We start from the raw sequence: 23,995 nt of genomic DNA, 5'->3' as shown, positions 1-23,995 counted from the left end.
CAACTATAAAGTCAGATGCCTTTTTTCAAAACATTTTCTCTTTACCACCATTAATTTTTTAAATGAGTAATAGAATCTTATATGACTGGTGTATATATAAAAATCACTTACATTTTTTTCCAAGAAACCATCAACAAACCTGGATTGGCCACACATATTGTATCAAATGTTTGGACATCACTGTTCCAATGTAAAGTCAAATGCCACTAATATAGATCGACCAACACTCTGAAAGGACTTGCCATATTTTTAAATAAAATTAATAACATACCTGAGGAGTCACCAGTTCACTTCCATTAATACTGTCTGGAGATTTTGTGGCTTGGAGAGATACATTCTAAAAAGAACAAAGAGACATTGTAAAGAAAAGGAAAAAAAGACTAAAGTTTTAAAACTGTTAGGAACAAAGGCCAGCTACCAAGCCCTATTAGGTACATTTATCAAACAAAATTAGTAATTGTTCATTTATTAGAATGTCTTCATGCAAGGCAAAACTAGTATGGTAAGTATTTTAGAAAATTCATTTTGCTGCAATATATATAACTAAATAGCAAAGATTAGTATGTAGCAAAACTTATTTCAAGCTAATCACATACCTTTCCCATTATAATGTCCCCAGTTTTTCCCCCACAACAAAATTAACGTAAGGGTTTCAATTAGCTAAACTCATTCAAACAGAAATCTATCCAGAAAAAGAAATAATATCAATAGTTCCCTACAATAAAAGAATATTCAAATTAAAGTTATTTGGGCTAAGCTCTGAAAATTATCTTGGTAACAAGAAATACAAATGCCTCATTCATTTGAAGCCAACAGTATAAATGACATTGTTGTAACAATTCTCAGAAAAACTTAAAATTAAAAATAATCTTATTCCACATGTGAATGTTTTAATTTTATCCTGTTCATATGACAAATGCTCCAAATTAAGCAACATTCTGCTGATTACATCATAGTGGCATAGGTTCTATGATAATGGATGAGATTCTTTGATATTCAAAATTCTATATTGCATTCATAATACACTAAATAGCTAACTGAAATTACAGCTTTAGAAGTAGCTCATGATAAAATAACCTCAATTCTTTTAACAAAAGCATTTGACCAAATACTAGCCACTACCAGTATGTTTCAATAACTTGGTCTTTAAATAGCACATTTCCCCTACAACTCTACAGCTGACCAAGAAAAGGTCAAATATCTGACCTTACTTATTCTAAAATACAAGTGAAGGCACACAGCTTTGCAAAAGTGTTCTCAAATTTTTGAGCTCTCATTAGGTATTTGATACTAAGAAATTGTTAATTTTTAGGTATGATAAATGTATAGTGGGTCTATATTTTGTCTTTATCTTTTAGAAATATATACCAAAATATTTAGATGCAATAATAGTTCTGAAATTTGCTTCAAATAATCCAGTGGGGATGAGGTGCCGATAGGCTGCATGTATGGAGAGGCTGGTAATGGTATTGTTAGGGAAGTGGGAAGGGATCCTAATAAGATGGGCATGAGTTAATCGTTGACACTAGTAATAGACACTATAGGAGGAAAAGAATTCTTATACCACTATTGCTACTATTTCCACTTTTATAATATGTTTAAATTTTTCCCTAATAAAAATGTAAATACCTTCTCCCTCTAATGTAAAAAGTTATCAAATTTTACTAGTCCAAGACATTTTCTTAAAGTTAGACAGGAGAGAAAGGTTGGAAAAACTTAGTAATTAACTTTTATCTTCCTGTTCTCTGCCATTTCAAAGAATTAAAAGTTGTATACATGGCATATATTTGTATAACATCATAAGTAATGTTTTCTAGCCCTAAAAATATACTACAAACTATAAAATAAAAAAACATTTTATAGGGATCAACAAATCTCTCAGCCAATCAGTACAGTGAAAAGCAATAGTTAAATTATGCAGAAAGGAAATGAAAGAACTCCCTAAGATATATAGGTTAGAAGAAATAGTGGCAAGAGAGTCCATATTCTATTTTAAGTAAATTACTTGACACATGATTGTAGTCCACACAAAAAAAGCTATTCTACGATTGCTTGAAATATCACCCTATCAAACACAGCATAACATTTAAAACCTTTCCTCCCTGTGTAATATTTCAGTTTATATGTTATACCATATATCTAAATATAAGGAAGACAACTAAGGGAAGTATTGGCCTATGTTTCCCTGAAATTTAAATTAGGAATCTTTAGAAGCAAAATTAGAGATTTTGTCACTACCTGTAATGCCTTCTCTATTTCTGTCCAACAAATGCCCTTTTTTAATAAAGTTTCATATGATTTGCCTGAAGGACTAACACATTCCCTACATCTGTATTTTCTTCTAGTAAGCCTTAATTCCTGTGTATTGTAAGTGTACTAGTATGTTGATATTTTTATCTCCATATTAACTTATAAAATCTTGGAGAGCAGAAAACCTTGCATTTTCGTCTTGGTCCCAGGACCTAACATCTTGAGGATTGGTAATACAGGCTCAGTAAATGCTTGTTAAATCCTATACAATTACTTCCTTCAGTGAAAGAAGACTTCTGAAGGCTTTCTCCCACACAGAAGCCTAAAGAACTCGCTCAATACAAGTCAATACTCAACAGTCATCAATACTTTCTCCTGGAGGCAATTCCTAGATACAGGAAAACTCTTCAAAAGTGCGTTTAATTTAAAAGCACACACAGGTTCCCTGCCAGATTTGTGTTCAATTATGTTTTGTTCAATATTTATTCGTTGCTGAGCACTAAGGATACAATAATATTTAGAATTACAGGTAAAGATACGTTTTTTTTTAAAAAAAAAAAAACTAAATTAAGGAAAAGTCAGCAGCTGGTGAACTCCTAATGTAATGAATTAAATTCAATAACCTAGGTTATGCTATAGTTTCCTTTTGTTATGTGGGGGAAAATAAGTTTTTATCTGAACAAAACTCAATTTAAATAATATTATAAAGACTTTTAGTCTACTTAAATTACTTCTAATGTCTTCACTTAAAATTTTTTAGCATTTCTTTCATGATGGCTAGGACTCCATACAAATTACTTTTATGTACTTACTAGAGGCCCAGTGCACGAATTCGTGCAAAGGTGGGGTCCCTCGGCCTGGCCGGCAATTGGGGCCAATCGGGATTGCGAGTAGTTGGCCGGCAGGGAGAGGGGCCGTGGGAGGTTGGCTGTGGGAGCACACTGACCACCAGGGGGCAGCTCCTGCGTTGAGCATCTGCCCTCTGGTGGTCAGTGTGCATCATAGCGACCAGTCAACGGGTCGTTTGGTCATTCAGTTGTTCAGTAGCTTAGGCTTTTATATATATAGATGGAAGTGGGCCTAGGAGAAGCTCTTCTTTTAAAAAAAAAAAAAAGTCTCTATTACTACTACATGAAGTGTAAAGCAGTATCATTTTGTTTTTAAATAAGCTGGTAATTTATCTTTAAGTGGGATTCCTGTGTCACTCTCAAACCAGTTTTGAAAATAGTGAGTTGTTACTTGTAGCCAGAACCAAGGAGACCTCTTTCCCTAAGTTCCAAGCAAAGGCATCACCAGAACTCTGAGCTGCTTTCTTTTCTAAAACCAAGGTTAGAATGTAGTTTAGGATTGCTAGTGGCTATATACAGACCAAGTCTTTCCTGGCTGCAGGGATTAGTACAGAAATGTTCCAATTTCATCAACAGCTTAATAAATTCAACCAATTCTCATTGTTTAAAAAACAAACAAACAAACAAAAAAATCAATCCTAGTTCAATGTCCAATTTAACACCAAAAGCTACCTTATTGAGCAAACACCTCTAAATTTTAATTTGCTAAATTAAGAAATTAGATACTTGAAGAAAAAAGTCCACTTTCCCAAAATTATATACAAGACTCAAAATTATATGAATTCAGTCAGTTGAAAAATAATGAGATCATTATTTCTTTTCAGATATTTAATACACAGAAAACTTGTCCTCTCCCAAAATAAGATGCAATTATTTGTTACCATAAAATCAACCTACCTACTAAATGTTATTTAATTATGGATTTACACAAATGCATTTTTTCCCCTAAAAATGTAAGTCACATTTCAAAATATTCTTGGCCTCCTACCAGAGTTTTCTAACAATGTATACCTCTTTAGTCAATGAACAAACATTCCCTAGGAATAAAACTTAAAGAGTTTAGATCAAGTGAAGGTAATCTTCACTACATTAATGAAAAGTGTTATTTTGTTGCTGTTAAAGAGTTACCAGAAAACACACCAGCCATCAGAATTCAGCAATTTACTCTTATTTTTTAAAGCAGGGTTAGCAACAGGGCACTGAAGGTGCTTTGAGAGATGGTAAGTGACAAGCAACATGAGATTTGCTTCTAGAATTACTAAATTACTTAGCTTCCCCACAAAGGGAATGCAGAAAGCGGTGGAAGGACTCACCACACTGTCAGTCTGTGTTTTAGGCTGTTTGGAGGAATCCAAAGCAAAGATAGTATACTCAGAGAGAAAAGCAGGCTCTGCTATCATCCCGGCTAGTAGCTGTCTCATTCAGTGTAACAAGCAGATGTATAAAAATAAAACAAATGATGAAAAACAAATCATAAGGGCATGTTGCAAAGTGTTCTCACCACACAGCATGCACAACACTATAATGGCCTTGTAGCACCACTACTACCACCGTCGTTCCACCCCCAAAATAATAAGTGGCTGGGAAAGGTCTGGAATGGAGAGGAGTTGAACTAAAGATCGCAAAGCCCAACTTTAAACAACTTGCTTATTGGCACATAAATAATATATATAGCAGGCACCACAGCACAAAACATGTCATTTGGTATAAGAGTCTATACCAATTAGAACAATACATGATAAAGAACACAAAGCTTTAGCATAAAACAAATACTGCGCCATTCATTTTTATACATTCAAAAACATAGCATGGAAATTTATGGGGGGATAAGACACATAAAACTTTGATTTTTTTATTTTTTTATTTTATTTTTTTTGAGAGAGAGAAACACTGATTTCTTGTTCTACTCATCAATGCATGCATTGGTTAATACTGGTTGATTCTTATATATGCCCTGACCCAGGATCAAAACTGCAATCTTGGTATATCGGGACAATGCTCAAACCAGCTGAGCTACCCAGCCAGGGCCAAGACATAGAACACTTTAAATAATCATTTATCTGTACTTATATTCAAAAGGTTTTCTCCAAGTCATGACCAAGTAGGTCAGTTCGTTAGAGCATCATCCCGATACACCAAATGTTGTGGTTCAATTCTCTGTCTGAGGCACATATAAGAATCAACCAATGAACGCATAAATAAGTGAAACAACAAATTGACATCTTTCTCCCTCTCCCCTCTCTTCCTCCTCTTTTTCTCTCTCTGCCTTCCCACTTTCTCTCTCCCTTCCCACTCTCTCCCCCTCTCTCCAAAATCAATTAAAAGTATTCTCTAATACACACAGAAGAAATTTTGAAACTGAAATTTATAAGTTTTAAGGATAAATTCTATAATATTAGTTCTTTTTATTCTCTTCTGTGCTTCAGTTTTCTTTCAGAAACAGTACAATACATACCAAAATACTAATAATCATAAATTAAATGTATAATAGATTATAATTAAAATGAACTTCTTGATGGTGGAGGTTATACAAATATACACATGACAAAACTGCATAGATCTACACATATACACATACACACACACACACACACACACACACACACACACACACAAAATCTATATATATATATAAAAGCCTAAGTGACCATTCGACCGGTAGCTACAATGCGCACTGACCACCAGGGGGCAGATGCTCAACGCACAGGCCTAGAAACATGGAACAGACTGATGAATCTCAGAGGGAAGCGGGGAGGGCGGGAAGAGATTAACCAAAGATCGTATATGCATACTAGAGGCCCAGTGCACAGGTTCGTGCACCGGTGGGGTACCTCGGCCTGGCCTGCGGGGATCGGGCTGAAACCGGCAATCTGACATTCCCCAAGGGGTCCCAGATTGCAAGAGGACGCATGCCAGGCTGAGGGACCCCACCGATGCACAAATCCATGCACCAGGCCTCCAGTGATACATATAAAACTGGTGAAATCTGAATAAGCTCTATGGATGTCACATAATTTACCAATGTCAATTTCCTTGTTTTCACAGTGTACCATAGTTTTACAAGGTGTTACCTTTGAGAGAAACTGGGTGAAGGGTACACAGGGCATACCTAAAAAAATTTTTGTAACCTCCTGTGAATCTATGATTATTTCAAAATACAGTTTAAAAAATCCTTTGAGCCGAAACCAGTTTGGCTCAGTGGATAGAGCGTCGGCCTGCGGACTGAAGGGTCCCAGGTTCGATTCCGGTCAGGGGCACGTACCTTGGTTGCGGGCACATCCCCAGTGGGAGGTGTGCAGGAGGCAGCTGATCGATGTTTCTCTCTCATCGATGTTTCTAGCTCTCTATCCCTCTCCCTTCCTCTCTGTAAAATATCAATAAAATATATTTTAAAAAAAAAATCCTTTGAAACATTAATTTAGCAGCTAATGTGTGTTATATTACCTATTATGTGATATTATAATAAAGAACTTATATCAGAAAATAAATATCTACAGCGGGATGGAGGGGATCAATGGGGGAAAACAGGGAGACATCTGTAATACTTTCAACAATAAAGATAAATTCTTTAAGAAATAAAATATACAAAAGGAAAAATATAAATATCTGCAAAAGCTTAAGAGCTTATTACACTTTTCATCTCAGTACTGTAGAGTGATGGGTACTAACTAGAGCCTTTACCAACTCTTCATCTGGTCCTATAATAGAGACCATCTAATAGATAAGGCAAACGTTTTTTAAGTCATTATTTTTGTGTGTTTATGTTAACTGGTACTCCTTGGGTAGGATTCAAGAACTAACTTTATACTAAATCCTAAAATTTAGTATTAGTACTAAAATATACTATTATGCCTGTTTGGCTCTTGAGAATCATCCAATCCAAGTTTCTACTCTTGCTGAAAGTCTACTCCCCTGGGAACTCAGCAAGCTTTGAATGAATGTTATTTTAAGTTAAAGGCTACACAAATTCAATTTTTTAAGCTTCCAAAATTAATTTTTGAAATGAAGTCACTCTTGCCCACACAAGGAAGTAACTTAAAATTGCAAATTTAAGAGTATATTTGAAACTTTAAGAGAAAAACACAAAAGCTAATTAATACCCAGTAGAGAAAAACATGTTGACCAAACATTCAAAAGGCACTGTCAAACAACAATTTACATTCTGGCCCCATAGCAAAGCACATTACATTAAAATTAGTTCCCACTGACAGCTATCTCCCTCCACTTTTCCTTGTCAATTGCTTCTTATGTTCATGAAAGTCCCACTAGCATCAATTCTCAAATATTCCTCCCAATAAAATTCAACCTCAACTCGATCTCTTTCAAACTGTTCAAATTCTGACCTAATTGTGCTAAGAATTTAATTTGGCTCTTCCTCACTGAAGCCATCAGTTGAACTTAGTGACTGAAGTTGTACGTGCCTAAACATTCATGAAGCTACCTAAAAACTCATATTACATGTGTGTTGAAAGCTTTTAATCTATCCTCCAAGTCTCTTGCTCTTAGAAAAAAAATTTTTTTTTCTTTATCTCTATCTCTGTGTGTTTTGAGTGGGACTACTTGGTATTCTTTTAGAATTCCCTAATTTTCTCTTGAACTGGGACTAGTGTGAGTTTCATTTTTACTTATATTTTTATATGATTTTTCTTTCATTAGTAGCATTTCTACTTAGTTCTTTTTCACATCTACCTAGTCCAGTTCTATTTTTTCCCCCACAATTTTCTGTTCTTAAGAAAAGTATTAATTCATCTATCTTATTAAAGATACTTGCTTTAAAGGCTTTTCCAAATTGCTCTATTTTTTTAAATATATTTTTATTGAATTCAGAGAGGAAGGAAGAGGGAGAGAGAAATAGAAACATCAATGATGAGAATCATTGACTGGCTGCCTCCTGCACACCCCCGACTGGGGATCAAGCCCGAAACCCAGGCATGTGCCCTCGACTGGAATCGAACTTGGAACCCTTCAGTCTGCAGGCCGATGCTCAATCCACTGAGCTAAACCAGCTAGGGCCAAATTGCTCTATTATTTTAATTTCACCTGGAGTAAATTTATATCCCAATTCTTGTTTTTATTGGCTGCCTTTTTAGCATTTGTTTTAGAATTTTCATTTATAGGCTCATTTTGACAAAGTATTATTTTTCTCCTTCCTTCTGTGCTCATCCTTCCTTATTCCTCAATCTTATTCCCTAGGTCCCACTTTTGGTTTCCTAACCTTTGACAATACACAGATTATCACAGACCCAATCACTAAGCCATTATGAGGTTTGGTTCAGTTCTTAATCATGAGGCCTCCCTATGGACAGAAGCTTCTTATAATAGGCCACAGAGAGCTCTAGGCAGCAGTCAGCAAAAGCTTTTTTCAACCTCCTTTCACCAGTGCTGGGAGCCCCACTTTAGCCTCTAGCATGTAGCCCTAAATCTAACACTGGCAGCATAGAACCCTTCCATCCTTTTTTTTAATGTATTTTTTTTAATTTATTGATTAAGGGTTACATATGTGTCCTTATTCCCCCATTACCCCCCCCAACCCTTCCACTCATGCCCTCACCCCCCTGTTGTCTGTGTCTATTGGTTAGGCTTATATGCATGCATACAAGTCCTTTGGTTGATCTCTCCCGCTTACCCCCACCCTCCCCTACCTTCCCTGAGGTTTGATGGTCTGAATGTTTCTCTGTCTCTGGATCTGTTTTTGTTCATCAGTTTATGTTGTTCATTATGTTCCATAAATGAGTGAGATCATGTGATATTTATCTTTCTCTGACTGGCTTATTTCACTTAGCATAATGCTCTCCAGTTCCATCCATGCTGTTGCAAATGGTAAGAACTCCTTTTTTACCGCAGCATAGTATTCCATTGTGTAGATGTACCAGTTTTTTAATCCACTCATCTGCTGATGGGCACTTAGGCTGTTTCCAAATCTTAGCTATTGTAAATTGTGCTGCTATGAACATAGGGGTGCATATATCCTTTCTGATTCATGTTTCTAGTTTCTTGGGATATATTCCTAGAAGTGGGATCACTGCATCAATTGGGAGTTCCATTTTTAGTTTTTTGAGGAAATGCCATACTGTTCTCCAGTGGCTGCATTCCCACCAGCAGTGCACGAGGATTCCTTTTACTCCACATCCTCACCAGCACTTGTCATTTGTTGATTTGTTGATGATAGCCATTCTGACAGGTGTGAGATGGTACCTCGTTGTCATTTTGATTTGCATCACTCGGATAATTAGTGACTTTGAGCATGTTTTCATATGCCTCTTGGCCTTCCTTCTGTCTTCTTTCGGAAACTATCTACTTAGGTCCATTGCCCATTTTTTGATTGGATTGTTTATCTTCCTTTTGTTAAGTTGTATGAGTCCCCTGTAAATGTTGGAGATTAAACCCTTATCGTTGATAACATTGGCAAATATGTTCTCCCACACAGTGGGCTTTCTTGTTATTTTGTTGATGGTTTCTTTTGCTGTGAAAAAGCTTTTTATTTTGATGTAGTCCCGTTTGTTTATTTTCTCTTTAGTTTTCATTGCCCTAGGAGTGGTATCAGTGAAGAAACTGCTGCGGCATATGTCTGAGATTTTGCTGCCTGTGGATTCCTCTAGTATTTTTATGGTTTCCTGTCTTATGTTTAAGTCCTTTATTCATTTTGAGTTTATTTTTGTGTATGATGTAAGCTGGTGGTCTAGTTTCAATTTTTTGCATGTGTCTGTCCAATTTTCCCAACACCATTTATTGAAGAGACTGTCTTGATTCCAGTGTATGTTCATGCCTCCTTTGTCGAATATAAATTGAGCATAGTGGCTTGGGTCGATTTCTGGGTTCTTTATTCTATTCCATTGATCTATATGTCTGTTCTTGTGCCAGTACCAGGCTGTTTTGAGAACAGTGGCTTTGTAATACAGCTTGAAATCTGGTATTGAGATCCCACCTACTTTGTTCTTCTTTCTCAGGATTGCTGCAGCTATTCAGGGTCTTTTTTTATTCCAGATGAATTTTTGGAAAGTGCGTTCTAGGTCTGCAAAATATGTCGTTGGTATTTTAATGGGGAGTGCATTGAATCTACAGATTGCTTTGGGTAGTACATTCCATCCTTCTTAACCAGAGTTCAAAGAGAAAATTAATGCCTGTTCTAAGACATCTGCTAGGATCCACTGTATATAATGAATTAATGTGTCTCCTATGAATTAATGTCTCCTATTAGGGAAGGGACCTAAAAAATTTAGTAGCTCAGGAAGTGTATGTCTCTCTGCCTAAAAGAGGAGGTTCTGTTTCTATCTTCCAAACACTGTTATATATAGCTGCTAGTATCAGCACTTACTATTTTTTTAATATATTTTTATTGATTTCAGAGAGGAAGGGAGAAGGAGAGAGAGATAGAAACATCAATGATGAGAGAGCATCATCAATTGGCTGCCTTCTGAATGCCCCCTGATGGAGCCCCCAACCCAGGCATGTGCCCTGACCAGGAATCGAATTGTGTGTGACCTCCTGGTTCACAAGTTGACACTCAACCACTGAGCCATGCCAGCCGGGCCAGATGCTATTTCTTGAGTTAGACTTATAAGCAAAGATTTTTTTAGTATTAAAATTTAGAAATTAGAGATAAATTTAAAAACTTTAACAAAAACATAACCTATTGTAAAGAATGATCAAATATGCCTTTCAGAAAGGATTATTTTGTAAATATATAGTCACTTAAAACATTTAAAAGCATTTTAGATAAATCCTTTTTTAAAATAGTAATCAAGTTATTTTCAGGGTTTCAACTGTACTGTATGTAAATCAATAAACTACTATAGTATCAACCAATATCCTGGGTATAAGAATGATACCATTAACACTGATTGTAAAAACAGTATTGGTACTGCAACTTTCATTCAAATTGGTTACATCTATAAACTTAAACTAAGTTCAATACCATTAAACTTCAAATCATAATGTTAAAGAAATGCAATATTGCAAATAATGCACAAAAAATGAGATCTCAAAGAAAAGTATGCACATTCTTTATACTTTTAAAAAATATATGTTTTTATTAATATAGAATGAGAGGAAGGGAGTGGGATAGAGAGATAGAAACATCAATCAGCTGCCTCCTGCATGCCCCCTACTGGGATTCGAGCCTGCAACCTGGACATGTGCCCTGAGTGGGAATCGATCTGGTGACCTCTTGGTTCATGGGTCAATGCTCAACGACTGAACCACACTGACTGGGCCATACTTTATACTTTTATACATCTTTGTAAGATCATGTCAATATATGCACCAAGGACACAGTATCACAGTATATATGCCATTGAGTTTTAATGCAAAAACTATACTATCAAGTGTTTATTTTGCTATCAACATATACTAAATAAAAGTTTTAAAATTGTTTAGTTTAAAGTAACCTTCAAGACAATTTAGAAATATCTTTCCAATTTTTAAATTTGCCTATGATTTAGCCATCCCATTCTTAGAAATCTATCCTACAGAATAATAGCATTATAAATGTGTGTGTAAAATGCTCAGTACAGTACTACCTCTAATAACTAAGATATTCAAGAGAACAAAGTGAGCGCTATGGACTGAATGTTTATTCCCCCCAAAATTGATAGTTGAAGCCCTAAACGTCAATGTGATGGTAGAGCCTTTGGGAGGTAGGGATAGATGCAGTCATGAGGATGGGGTCCTCATGATGGAATTTTTGCCCCTTATAAAAAAAAAAGAAAAATGCCCTCACCAGTTTGGTTCAGTTGATAGAGCGTCCACCTGCGGACTGAAGGGTCCCAAGTTCAATTCTGGTCAAGGACACATGCCCAGGTTGTAGGCTCAATCCCCAGTAGCGGAAGTGCAGGAGGCACCTGATCAGTGATTTTCTCTCATCATTGATATTTCTATCTCTCTCTCCCTTTCCTTTCCTCTCTGAAATCAACAAAAAATAAATAAAAAAGAAAGAGACATAAGAGCTGCCCCTCTCCCAATTCTCCCACACCTCCACCTTTCCCTAGGCACCAAGGAAAGGTCATGCTAGGATATAATAGTAAGATAGCTGTCTGCAAACCAGAAAGAGGGCCCTCACCACAGAATCTGCTGACACCTTGATCTTGGTCTTCCCAGGGGCACTTGCGGGAGACAACCAATCAATGTGTCTCTCTCACATCAATGTTTCTCTCCCTTTCTCTCCCCTTCCTCCCTTCCTTCCACTCTCTCTGAAAAGCAATGGAAAAAAATATCCTCATGTAAGGATGAACAACAAAAACAGAATAAACAAAAAAACATACAATAGAAAGTACACTTCAGTGGTACTATAAAGAGAAGGAAAGAAGAAAATACCAAAAAGTCAGTAATCTTTTGGGGGGAAGGAGAGGCACCACTGTAGCTGACACTGTCCTTTTCTAGACCTGAGGGGTGGTTACATGGGGATTTACTTTGTAATAATTCATTGATTTGTGCATTTATGATTTACCTTCTTTTCTGTTATCTGTGTCAAACTTCACAAAAAGTTAAAAGGTTGAAAAAAATCTAAGCTGAGCTATGGTGCCAGGTGCAAGTCACATGGAATGAGTAAAGTTACTTCACAGTTTCCAATCATTAGCTTGAAGCTATAGGACTCTTCCCCATATAATGCAATTGAACAAATTGTTATCAAATTATTCTAAAAACTTCAAATATTAAATGTAGAGCATATTATACTCTCCAATTAAGATTCTCAAAGAAAAAAAAAGATTCTCAAAGAAAACACACTTTACAAAAACCTAACTACTATTTGCAAAAAAGAATACAATACCACCCAGCTGATGTGGGTCAGTGGTTGAGCACTGACCCAGGAACCAAGAGGTCACCGGTTCGATTCCCGGTCAGGGCACATGCTCTGGTTGCGGGCTTGATCTCCAGTGGGGACCGTGCAGGAGGCAGCCAATCAGTGACTTCCTCTCTCATCAATGTTTCTATCTCTCTATCCCTCTCCCTTCCTCTCTCTCTAAAAATCAATAAAAATATTTTTTAAATAAAAAGAATACGCCTCAGAATTAAAAATTGACCTGTCAAAATAATTTCCATTTTGTTATCAACAGTAGCATTACATTTTAAATTAATAAGTTTCTTGTGAGAGGTTTATTAAAGAAGAAACTTAAGACTTACCTCTCTATTGGGTGTACCTTCATCAAATTGCTCTGTAAATGAAGATGTCCTGCTCCTGGTTCCTGTTGGTGTTGAAGAATTGGAGGAAGCCTAGATTTAAAAATTATTGCACAAATTAGAAAGACATTGACTAGTACACTATGGGCTGAGTAGTCATTCTCTCAATCCATGATCAAAGAACCCAGGAAAAGGAAAAGAACAAATACATGATAACAGGAAAGGATAACTAACACATAATCAACTAGGAAACCCAGGCTACCTACTGGGTCCTTGGTCTGACTCTGCGGGCAACTAGAATTATGATCTTAGCTAAATTAACTTTTAGAGGGCTATGTGTCCTCATCTGTAAAATAAGACTGTGATGGTAAAATAAGATGGTAGTATTAGAGGAAACTAAAACCAGTTGAGGAGTATATGAAAACTCTCTGTATTATCTTTGCAACTTTCCTATAAGTTAAAATTATTCCAAAACAAAAAGTTCATTTAGCCCTGGCCCATGTGGCTCAGCTGGTTGGGAGTTGTCCAGTGCACCAGGAGGTTGTCAGTTAGACCTCCAGTCAGGGCACATGCCCTGTTGTGGGCTCCATCCCCAGTGCCAGTGCCGGTGCCGGTGCTGGGTCGGAGGCAGGAGGCAACCCATATTTCACTCTCTCCCTCTCCCTTCCTCTCTTTCTTTAAAAATCAATAAAACTATTCTAAAAAAAAAAAAAAGTTCATTAAAAAAATGAGATTGTCAATTCCATCTTTAAAGTGCCTTCCAGATCTAATACGCAATACTATGAAATGCACAGGTAAGCATCTCTCTAGTAAAGGGCCATGCTTTGAGCCTACCTTACACACTACAGCTAGATAGTGAGAAGCCAGTCCATTTATTTTTTTTCACTAACTAAAAAGTTATTTTTTTATTTTTTATCATTATTGTTGAAATGATTACATGCCCTCTATTTCCCCAATTGACCTCTTCTACTCCGCCACACCACCCCACCCCAGGCCTTCACCACCCTATTGTCAGTGTCCCTAAGTGCTTGTATATGCATACAAGTTCTTTGGTTGATCTCTTCCCACCTACCCACCCTCCCCTGCCTTCCTTCTGAGGTTCCACAGTCTGTTCCGTGCTTCCATGTCTCTGCTCAGAATGTCTACAAGAGGGTACTATTGCAACTCCAAATTAATCTATAATAAAAGCGTAATATGCTAACTAGACCATACGTCCTTCCAGACGACCTTCCAGAAGAAGCCGCCATGGCGGGGCGAGGAGGAGGCAGCTGCTGCCCCAGTGGGGGCTGAACACCTTGCACAAATTTCGTGCATCGGGCCTCTAGTACAAAATAATATTGAATGTAACGTGATTGCAAAATAAAATTTTAAAATAATTACATTTTTTAAAAAGACAGGTGTCCAATAAATGGTGTTGGGACAAATGACCATCTATATGGCGGGAGAGAGACACCAATCAGACCCTCACTATATTTTTGAGGGCTATGTGTCCTCCTCTATAAAATATTAAGCTATATTACAGCTTTAAATGATCTTTTAAAATTAAAATATAAAAGAATATATGAGAGTATATTTCTATAATCTCTGAATAGGACAAAGATTTTTATGTCAAAAGCAGAAATCAAAAGGAACAGTTTAATTGGGAGGAGTGGGAAACTATAAAAAAAAAATGACAAAAACTTAATATCTTTTTTTTCCTAAACAGTTCTTATAACTCCCCAAGTTAAAACTCAGAAAACCACTGACCCAGGCTTCTTTGCAGAGAGGGCAGGTGACCAAAGAACACACCCACATGAGTCAAAAGTGAGTTATGTGAGGCAATAAACATTGAAAACTAAAGTTCACCAGCTGAAGAGTATGGAGACCGCTTCATGTCATTGTACACAGGAGCTGTGCAGGGGGAGACTCAATGCTGCTGCCCAGCTGAGGCAGCTGCAACACTCTTCTTAGTGCAGCCCCCACGTATGGCTGGACATAGCAATCAGCCCAGACTTTCAGGCCGTCCTGGAAATCTGTAAGCTACCAAATATTCTTTAATAAATTCCTTTTCTGCTTAACTAGCTTACAACTAAAAATTCCAACACACACACACCTTCTAAAAGATGAACAACAAAATCAAGTGATAGATGAAATGAACTATATGCAGAAGTTACCTTAAGGAACAAGATATCCTTTCCCAGGATAAAAACTGAAATAGTAACATCTTAACATTTTAAACAAGAAAATGTTTGAATGTGAAATGAAGCAAAAGCCTAAGTATTACTAAAAGTCAATATTGTGCTTAGAAAATGGGAATGGAAAGCAGTCACTGGATAGTGTTTATCCAGGACTGAGACTAAAATGCAAATGTTCAGAGCACTTCAGAAACAGTTTTCACTGAAAATGAGAGAATTCAATAAATCCTTCCTACACCCAGAGCCATAAATTTCAAATCATGCCCGCTTCAAAGGCTGTAGATACTTCAAAGGCTGACACGATGAGAGGAACTCCATTTCTATCTACTTTTAAATGTCATATGTAATATCTCCTTTAATAAAAGGACCACTGAGGGGGGAGACAAAAAGATAGGAAAGTAACTAGAAAAGTACTACAAGACTAGAAGGAATAGCTCTTGACCTCTCTGCTGTGATTCCATCATCTCCAAGTAATCTTTGCCTTGATAATTCAGCTTTCCAATTGCCCAGATGCCAGAAAGGGCTACTCCAGACAGTGACCTTCCAATCACTTGAAAAGTATACCACCACTGTGAATTTTAAAAATTGGCACTATGCCCAACCGGGTGTAGCTCAGCAGTTGAGCGTCAACCCAGGAACCAAGAGGTCACTGGTTTGATTCCCAGTCAGGGCATATGCCCAGGTTGTGGGCTCAATCCCCAGTGGGGGGCATGCAGGAGGCAGCCAATCAATGATTCTCTCTCATCATTGATGTTTCTATCTCTCTCTCCCTCTTCCTTCCTCTCTGAAATCAATAAAAATATATTTTAAAAAAATTGGCACTGTCTTTTTACCATGGCCACATGTGAGCCTAATCAGTAACTGAGATAAAGGCCCAGGCCACGCCCACCTTCAGCTCTGGATAAACTTGCAAGGCTCTAAGATACACTATCCTCAGAAAAGTAGTACCACCTGGCAAAATTTGGCCTGATAACTTGTAAGTCTTCCTCTGGAGTTGCAAGAGTACAGATCACATGAAGGAATGGATGTGACTACAAAGTATAAAACATGCATGAAAAACTAACTGTACTTGAGCATTTATCCCAAGGTCCTGGATCCTTAATGGGTTATCCTCACTTCAAAATATAAGAGGATTTAGATTCGTTCAAAATAAATTTGGTCTAATTAGTTTTCATAGCCATGAGAAATTTGACAACAGATTTCTAGGCTATTTGTCAAGAAGCCTGATGGTTATATACAAGCTCACAATTAATATTTTTATTGCCAACTGACTGGTTATTATTATAACAAAGGCCCCAACTTCAGTATAAGAAAAACCATTTTAGTCTGCAGTACGTAGAATTCTAAGATGATCCAAATGACCCTTGCCTTGTGAGTCTGATGAGATATCATTCTCCTCATTATCTGACCCTACATAGCAAAAGGGATTTTGTAGGTATATTTAAGGTTATTAATCAGTTGACTTTGAATTAATTAAAAGAAGATTATCTTGATGGGTCCAACCTAATCACATGCCCTTCAAATATGAGTCCAGAGTGCAAAGGCAGAGGCAGAAAGCAGAGATGCACTCCTGCTGTCCTGAAGAAAGCAAATGCCTATGGGGGGCCAAGTGGCAAGGAACTCTGGGCAGCTCTTAGGAACTGAAAGTGGTCCCCTTCAACAGTCAGCAAGAAATAAGGATCTCAGTCCTACAACCACAAAGGATTAAATTCTACCACAACCATCTGAGTATGGAAGAGGACCCGAAATTCCAGATGAGAACACAGTCTGGACGACACCCTGATCTTAGCCTTGTGAGATCCTGAGCAGAGAACCCGGTCAGACTATGCCAGACTTCTGACATACAGAATGTGAAATAATAACTGGGTTACTAGACACTAAGGTTGTGGTAATTTGTTGGGCAACATTAGAAAACTAATAGTCACCTTTAGAAATAATAAGGCTTAAATGCCTTGTCGGTATATACCATGACTTTTCATTATCCACCAAGACTCTACTCAGATGTCACCATGACTGACCCTTTCCAGAAATGCCTTCTTACTAGGATATGCTGCCACAACAGCCTGTGAACACTACCACCATGCTAGTACATGTCTCTCAACCCCATGGTAGAGAAACTACATCTACCCTTCAAGGCAAATGTAACACCCAGCATAGCACCTTAGCAAGCTCTATTAAATAAATAAGTGCTCTATAATTACATCTCTTATCTCTTTTGATCCTCACAACCAATCTGAAAGGTAAGCAAGGCAGATAGTATCTCATCCCCAATTCCCGATGAGAAAATAATAAGTCAGAATGCTTATGTGGCTTGTCCAGAGTGCATACTGCAAGATCTGGGTTAGCACACAAGTCTTCTGATACCCTTATCCACTTCCCCAGTATTCTTTAGATGACTGTTTCTCAATTTTTCCCCCACTGGGGCTCACAGTTAAAATTTTTAACAAATTAAAAAGAATCCATTCCACACAGGCACCTCTAAAACGAAAGTTTTATAGAACCTTAATCTTTATGACATAAGATACCATATTTTCTGATCTAATTTAGTTCTTCATTAAAATAGAAAAAAGCTAATCCCAACCCACTTGAACTGCTTTTACCTTTAAAAAAAAAAAAAGATATACCAAAAAATTTCTCCAGAAAGACTAAGATTCAGCCCGGCCAGCATGGCTCAGTGGTTGAGCATCGACCTATGAACCAGGAGATCACAGTTCCATTAGTTCAGGGCACATGCCTGGGTTGCAAGCAGTCCCCAGCAGGGGGTGTGCAGGAGGCAGCCAATTGATGATTCTCTCTCATCACTGATGTTTCTCTCTCTCTCTCCCTCTCTCTTCCTCTCTGAAATCAATAAAAAAATTTTTTTTTAAGTAAAAGAATAAAAATGGAAAAACTAGAAATTTTCTAAAATCAAGGGAAAAAGAGAATATTCAAAGACCTGTTTAACTAACAATGAATAAAGAACAGGTTTGGAATTAGACACAGATTAGGGAGAAATATATTCAACCCCACCTGAGGGAAAATTTTTAACCTAGACCAATAACAAATAAATCCTCTTGAGTGGGAAAAAAAAAAAAGGCCTTTCACGCCCTATTAAATTCTTTTTTTTTTTTTAATGTATTTTATTGATTTTTTACAGAGAGGAAGGGAGAGGGATAGAGAGTTAGAAACATCGATGAGAGAGAAACATCGATCAGCTGCCTCCTGCACACCCCCTACTGGGGATGTGCCCGAACCAAGGTATATGCCCTTGACCGGAATCGAACCTGGGACCCTTGAGTCTGCAGGCCGACGCTCTATCCCCTGAGCCAAACCGGTTAGGGCCCTATTAAATTCTTGAGGGCATGGTGCCTTCACCACAAAATAATTTATAGCCAAAAATGAAAAAATGATAATATACAAATTCAAGAGCCTTGCTTAAGAAAACAAGAATTTGTGTAATCTGTTGCAAAAGGATTGTCATCAAAAAAGGTGTTTTGTTTTCTTTTTCAATTCATGCATGCAATAAATCCTTAACTCTCAAAACAATAATCCAGAACTACTCATCCTGAAGGGTTCTGGATAAAAATCTGAGACCAGAACAGAATCCAATTTCTATCAGTAGTTGGTCAGTAATGATTTCCTTTTGCATTCTGGATAAATAAATATATATATTATCAAATGGGAATGTTTAAATCTTTTGTACACAAAATGATTTTAATCTAGATGCACCGTCTCATCAGAAGCAGCTACCTATGGAAACTGGAAACTCTAACGTGTTAGCTTGTAACTAGCTTTTTTACTTCTATTCTAAAAACAACCTCTTTTTACTAAAGCATAAAAGCAATTAATTTTCATGAAGAAAAACTAACATTATAAATAAGAAAAAGAATACTTATCTCACCAGCACCTTTGGGCATATCCTTCCTAAACTATTGTCACTGTTTGTATATAAATATACTTATATACATATTTTTCCCACAAAACTGGGATATGTTGCTTTTTTTTTTTTAATCCTCACCAAGGATATTTTTCCATTGATTTTTAGAGAGAGTATAAGAGAGAGGTAAAGACAGAGAGAAATATCGATATGAGAGAGACACATCGAGTGGATGCTTCCTGCAGGATCCCGGACCAGGGCTTGGGCTGGGAGGAGCCTGCAACCTAGGTATGTGCCCTTGATCGTGGCCTTGATCGAAATTGAACCCAGGACCCTTTGGTACACAGGCGGACACTCTATCCACTGAGCCAAACGAGCTAGGGCATATGTTGCTCTTTAATCTGTCTCTTAAAACAAGTATCTCTGCATGTTAATAATACTTTTCTGTAGGCTCTCACACTAGCTATGTGATATTGGGCAACTTACCTCTTTGGGTCTCACTCCTTCATCTATAAAAGATTATCTTCCTCATAGGTTTATAAACAAATAAAATAATCCGTGTAAAATAGTAAACAAAATGCTTGGCACACAGTAAGAACACAATAAATTCTGGTATTTTTAAAGGCTGCATAATTGACCAACTAATACAACTTTCTATTTTGATTGAGCAGTTTTAGCCAATTTTTACCTATTAAAAAAATTGAAATGAAAATCCATGTGTATAAATCTTTAGCACATCCTAAATGTTCTTAGACTAAATTTCTAGAGATCAAATCTTGGATCAATGATATTTTACACTTTCCCAAATGTAAACATCTCATGACATTCACTAACATGACCACTTCCCTACATTCTTCATTGTTTCTTAAGTAACTGTGTTTTGTAAAGTCAGAAAAGTACATGGTATGAAAAGTAAAATATTTACTATTTAAATTTTAGTCACTATTTACATTTTACATGAGAATGAACAAGCCGTCACTGTCCTGCACGCCTGTTCCAGTGTATTTCAAACAGTTTTACTCTACACAAGCTTTAAATTTAAGAGAACTTCCATTTCATAGTTCAGAACAAACTCAATGCAATATGTAGTTGTACGTAGTTGTTTAATAGCTTTAGTTACATAAGATAAATGTTTTTAAGTGCATTATAAATGCCAAATTAGTCAAAACACAGTCTTCCTTGTCAAAATTAAAATTAAGAGAGAAATTTGCTCAATCTGTTGAGATTCAGAAAGGCTGGGAAGAAATTCTAGCAGAAGCGCTCATCTTCATTGTCGAGACCACGTTCTGCCGCCACCTAAACACACTTCCATTGGTGCTAAGGAGATGGTTCCTTTAAATTAACACGCCCCCCTTTTCCGGGAAGCTGTCATTTCCTGAAGCAACAGCATTCGTGAAAAATAAACGTATCAAGACTCTTGAAGCAGCAGCAGCCAGGTCGTGGACAGGCACCAGCCCGGCCGGGCCTCCGTGTCAGCCCCTCCACCCGCCCGGGATCAACTAAGTTATGCGAAGTGACTAACTCGTGACCGCCTCGGGCGCTGGACCCCGGCCACGCCGCCGCCTCGCTTCGGTCCCGACGCTCCTGCAAGCAGCCTGGCCTGGAATGGCTCGACCCCTGGCCCTCACCCCGGGCCCAGGGTTGGGAATTAGACTTCCATCTCGGGTCAGGAGTCCTACGGGATCCTGGCCCCTCGGAGAGGGGACTTCAGCCAAGAGGTCAGCTACTGCAAGGGACCAGGTTTTCCCATGCCGCCCTCACCCCTGCGACGGGTCTCAGCTGGTGGGGGAACCTTCGAGATGGGTCCAAAATCCTGCAAGTCCAGAGCCCCTCTCGCATCTTCTCAGGCCGGGGTCGGGCATGGGGGAGTGGCGGGGTTGGAACTCTAACAGAGGTCAGCGATCGGGACGGATCCGGCCACCCCCACCCACTCTCCTGAACGGAGTTCTGCGGGGGGCGGGAGGGAGACCCGGGTCAGGAATCATTCCCAGTCCCGGGTGTAGGGGGCATCTTCGGGTTAGAGGTCAAGGGTCACAGAAGAACCTCGCCTCCTGTCAGCCCGGAGCCGGTGTCGAGGGGTATGGGCACGGGGGACCGAGGCAGCCATAGTACCTGAGTGGAGGCCAGCGCCTGCTGGAACTGCTGCTGCTCCTCGCTGACCTTTTGCTTCAGTTTCTTGAACATGGCGCAGCGCGGGGTGGGGGTCCTGAGTGTGATTGAGACCTGAGGGGCGAGTGCCCGGGAAGACCCAGCCGCGGCAGCGACGCCGGTTTCTTACACCCAGGACCGCGGGGGCCGGGCCTGGCCGCCTACTCTCTGCGCTCGGAGGCGGTTCGGACTGTCGTCCTGCGGGTGTTGGCGTCGCCGCCGCCGCTTGTCTTTCTTCTGGGTGTCCCTGGCTGGCCTCGGCCCCCCATCCAGCCCCGACAGCGGCGGCGGCGGCGGCGGCGACAACGGCAGCAGGTGAACTGGGTGCCAAAGGCGCCTGCGCGGCCGACGTGGAGCTCGCCCGGGGAGCATGTACGGAGCGCCGTAGGGGACAAGCACAGGCGCGCTCGAGTGTCGCTGCGAACGCGGGAGTGTGTTCACGGAAGAACCTGGGTTCTGTGCTGCCACTGCATTGCGCGTGGAGATGCGCTCAGAGCGGGGCCATGGCCCATCGCAGCACTGCTCCGCGCGCACCGGGTTGGGCGGAGAGGGCGCTACTTCTGTCCTTGAACAGGGCTGGCGGGCCCGCTGCTGCGAACCACGTGTGTGAGCGTTAAGGTGGGAGAGGGGCCATCAGGGAACCTGCTACGGGCTCTGAAAGACAGTGTACTTGTGTTCCGTATTCATGGTTAGGATTTTGTATCTTCAGTGCCTAGTACTCCTACTGTTCCCCCAGAAAACTATATTCTACAAACACTGAATTTCACTGTGTAAGGAAGTTTTAAATAAAAATTTAAAACCTGAGGTTCAGAGAAGTTAAGAATCTCACTGAAAGTAGCACAGCTTGGACATAATAGAGGCAGCATTTGAACCCAGAACCTTCGTGCCTTTAAAGCCTATAGCCACAGCACCACCATACTGCTTCTGGGTCCCTTACTGCGTGAGGCAGAGACTCCCATTAACACTGTTTCTCTGTGTTCAACTCTCTGCTCCCAAACGATCTACAGATTCTTGATTGCAAAAAAAATATGTATTTTATTTTCTACCTATATAATCAGAGGATTATCCTCAAATGTGAAAGTGCTACAGCTGTGTTGTTCATATGCCAGATTTGCCAGCATTTGAATGGGATGGAACACACACACACACACACACACACACACACACACAACACACTTGGGCTGTAGCAAGTACCAGAGATCCAGAATAGATAGAAATATTTGTATTACTACATACACTGTGTTAATGTACTTCATTAGAACACCTTAAAACATATCATGTTTTTGTATTTACTTTTGCAAAAGAACACACTATGGCATATAAATTAAAGTTATAAAACCATTGGAAACCTCCCATGAAAGAAAGTTCTGCACATCAGTGCCTAAACCTAGATCAGTTGTCGGCAAACTCATTAGTCAACAGAGCCAAATATCAACAGTACAACGATTGAAATTTCTTTTGAGAGCCAAATTTTTAAACTTAAACTTCTTCTAACGCCACTTCTTCAAAATAGACTCACCCAGGCTGTTGTATTTTGTGGAAGAGCCACACTCAAGAAGCCAAAGAGCCGCATGTGGCTCACGAGCCGCAGTTTGCCAACTACTGACCTAGATGATGACTCTCCCAGGAATTTAGCCAACTTTTCAGCCTGAAGCTTTTCCCTTAAATAATTTTTTTCTATCTTTGTTTTATTTATTTATTTTTTATTATTTCAGAGAGGAAGGGAGAGGGAGAGAGAGAGGGAAACATCAATGATGACAGAGAATCGCTGATTGGCTGCCTCCTGCATGCCTCCCACTGTGAATCGAGCCCACATCCCGGCATGTGCTCTTGACTGGAATCAAACCTGGAACCCTTCATTCCGCAGGCCCACACTCTATCCACGGAGCCAAACCAGCTAGAGCTCTATCTTTGTTTTCAATTGAATTCCCCTTGTAGGCAGAAAGTAAGCAAACTAGGGGAAAGTGAGGGGCTGCATTATTATTGCTATTGCCCATGTTACACACAAAGAAAAAGAGCAAAAAATGACTTTCCCAGAGTCATCTGATCCGTGGCAGAACTGGAAGCCGACCTCAGGCCTTCTTGCCCTTTTCCTGGCCTCCAACTGAAATATGTTTAACACTCCCTTCTCTTCTGAGACACGCCCTGCTCAATTTTTAACAGTTTTATAATTGTTTACATGTCAAGCCTAGGTCTGTTTACACAGCTGATGACAACAGTTTAATGAGAAAAATCATTTGAAGGGAAAACCCAACACTGGGCTGAGAAAAAAAACATCTTATTTCAAGAATGAGGCTTCTTGGAAACTAGAGGGTTGATGAAATGAAGGGAGAAGGTGTCAAATTCCTTGCTCCTTACTAAGTAAGGACTTGATAATCAGATTCCTGAGTAAACAAACACTTGAATAGAGTGTTTGTGTTGTTAAAAAATAAAACAAAACAGCACTTGCCTCATATTCAAGATGTGTGGGTGGATTCCCCCAAAGTGGAAAGGCTGGGTAGTGGAATGAATAACCACATAGACATTAAACTCAACAGGCTGGGTTCAAATCCCGGTTTTGCCATTTATTTGTTCTGAGATGGGGAAAATTACTTAACTTTGGC

General features: G+C 38.9%; 1 protein-coding gene across 6 annotated transcripts in view; it reads right to left on the bottom strand.

Annotated features, from left to right (window-relative positions):
* GOLGA4 (golgin A4) overlaps positions 1 to 21,936 on the bottom strand; it is a 96,093-nt gene extending 74,157 nt beyond the window's left edge. For 4 of the 6 annotated variants that reach the window (XR_013960781.1, XR_013960782.1, XM_080671768.1 and 1 more), the window contains exons 1-4: positions 21,357 to 21,936; positions 13,218 to 13,307; positions 4,412 to 4,510; positions 272 to 337 (exon numbers count right to left, since the gene is read on the bottom strand). Coding sequence is in view for 4 of the 6 variants with exons in the window: in XM_080671768.1 (XP_080527894.1) it covers positions 272 to 337; positions 4,412 to 4,510; positions 13,218 to 13,307; positions 21,357 to 21,428 (327 nt within the window). In the remaining 2 variants the exon portion in view is untranslated. The remainder of the gene's footprint in view (positions 1 to 271; positions 338 to 4,411; positions 4,511 to 13,217; positions 13,308 to 21,356) is intronic. The other 2 variants (XM_080671770.1, XM_080671769.1) reach the window with 1 other exon arrangement.
* Between the last annotated feature and the right edge of the window lie 2,059 nt (positions 21,937 to 23,995).

The sequence above is a fragment of the Plecotus auritus genome (assembly GCF_963455305.1).
Source record: "Plecotus auritus genome assembly, chromosome: 6".
NCBI lineage: Eukaryota > Metazoa > Chordata > Mammalia > Chiroptera > Vespertilionidae > Plecotus > Plecotus auritus.
The sequence above is the reverse complement of the archived record's forward strand: the minus strand, read 5'-3'. Positions and strand labels throughout refer to the sequence as shown.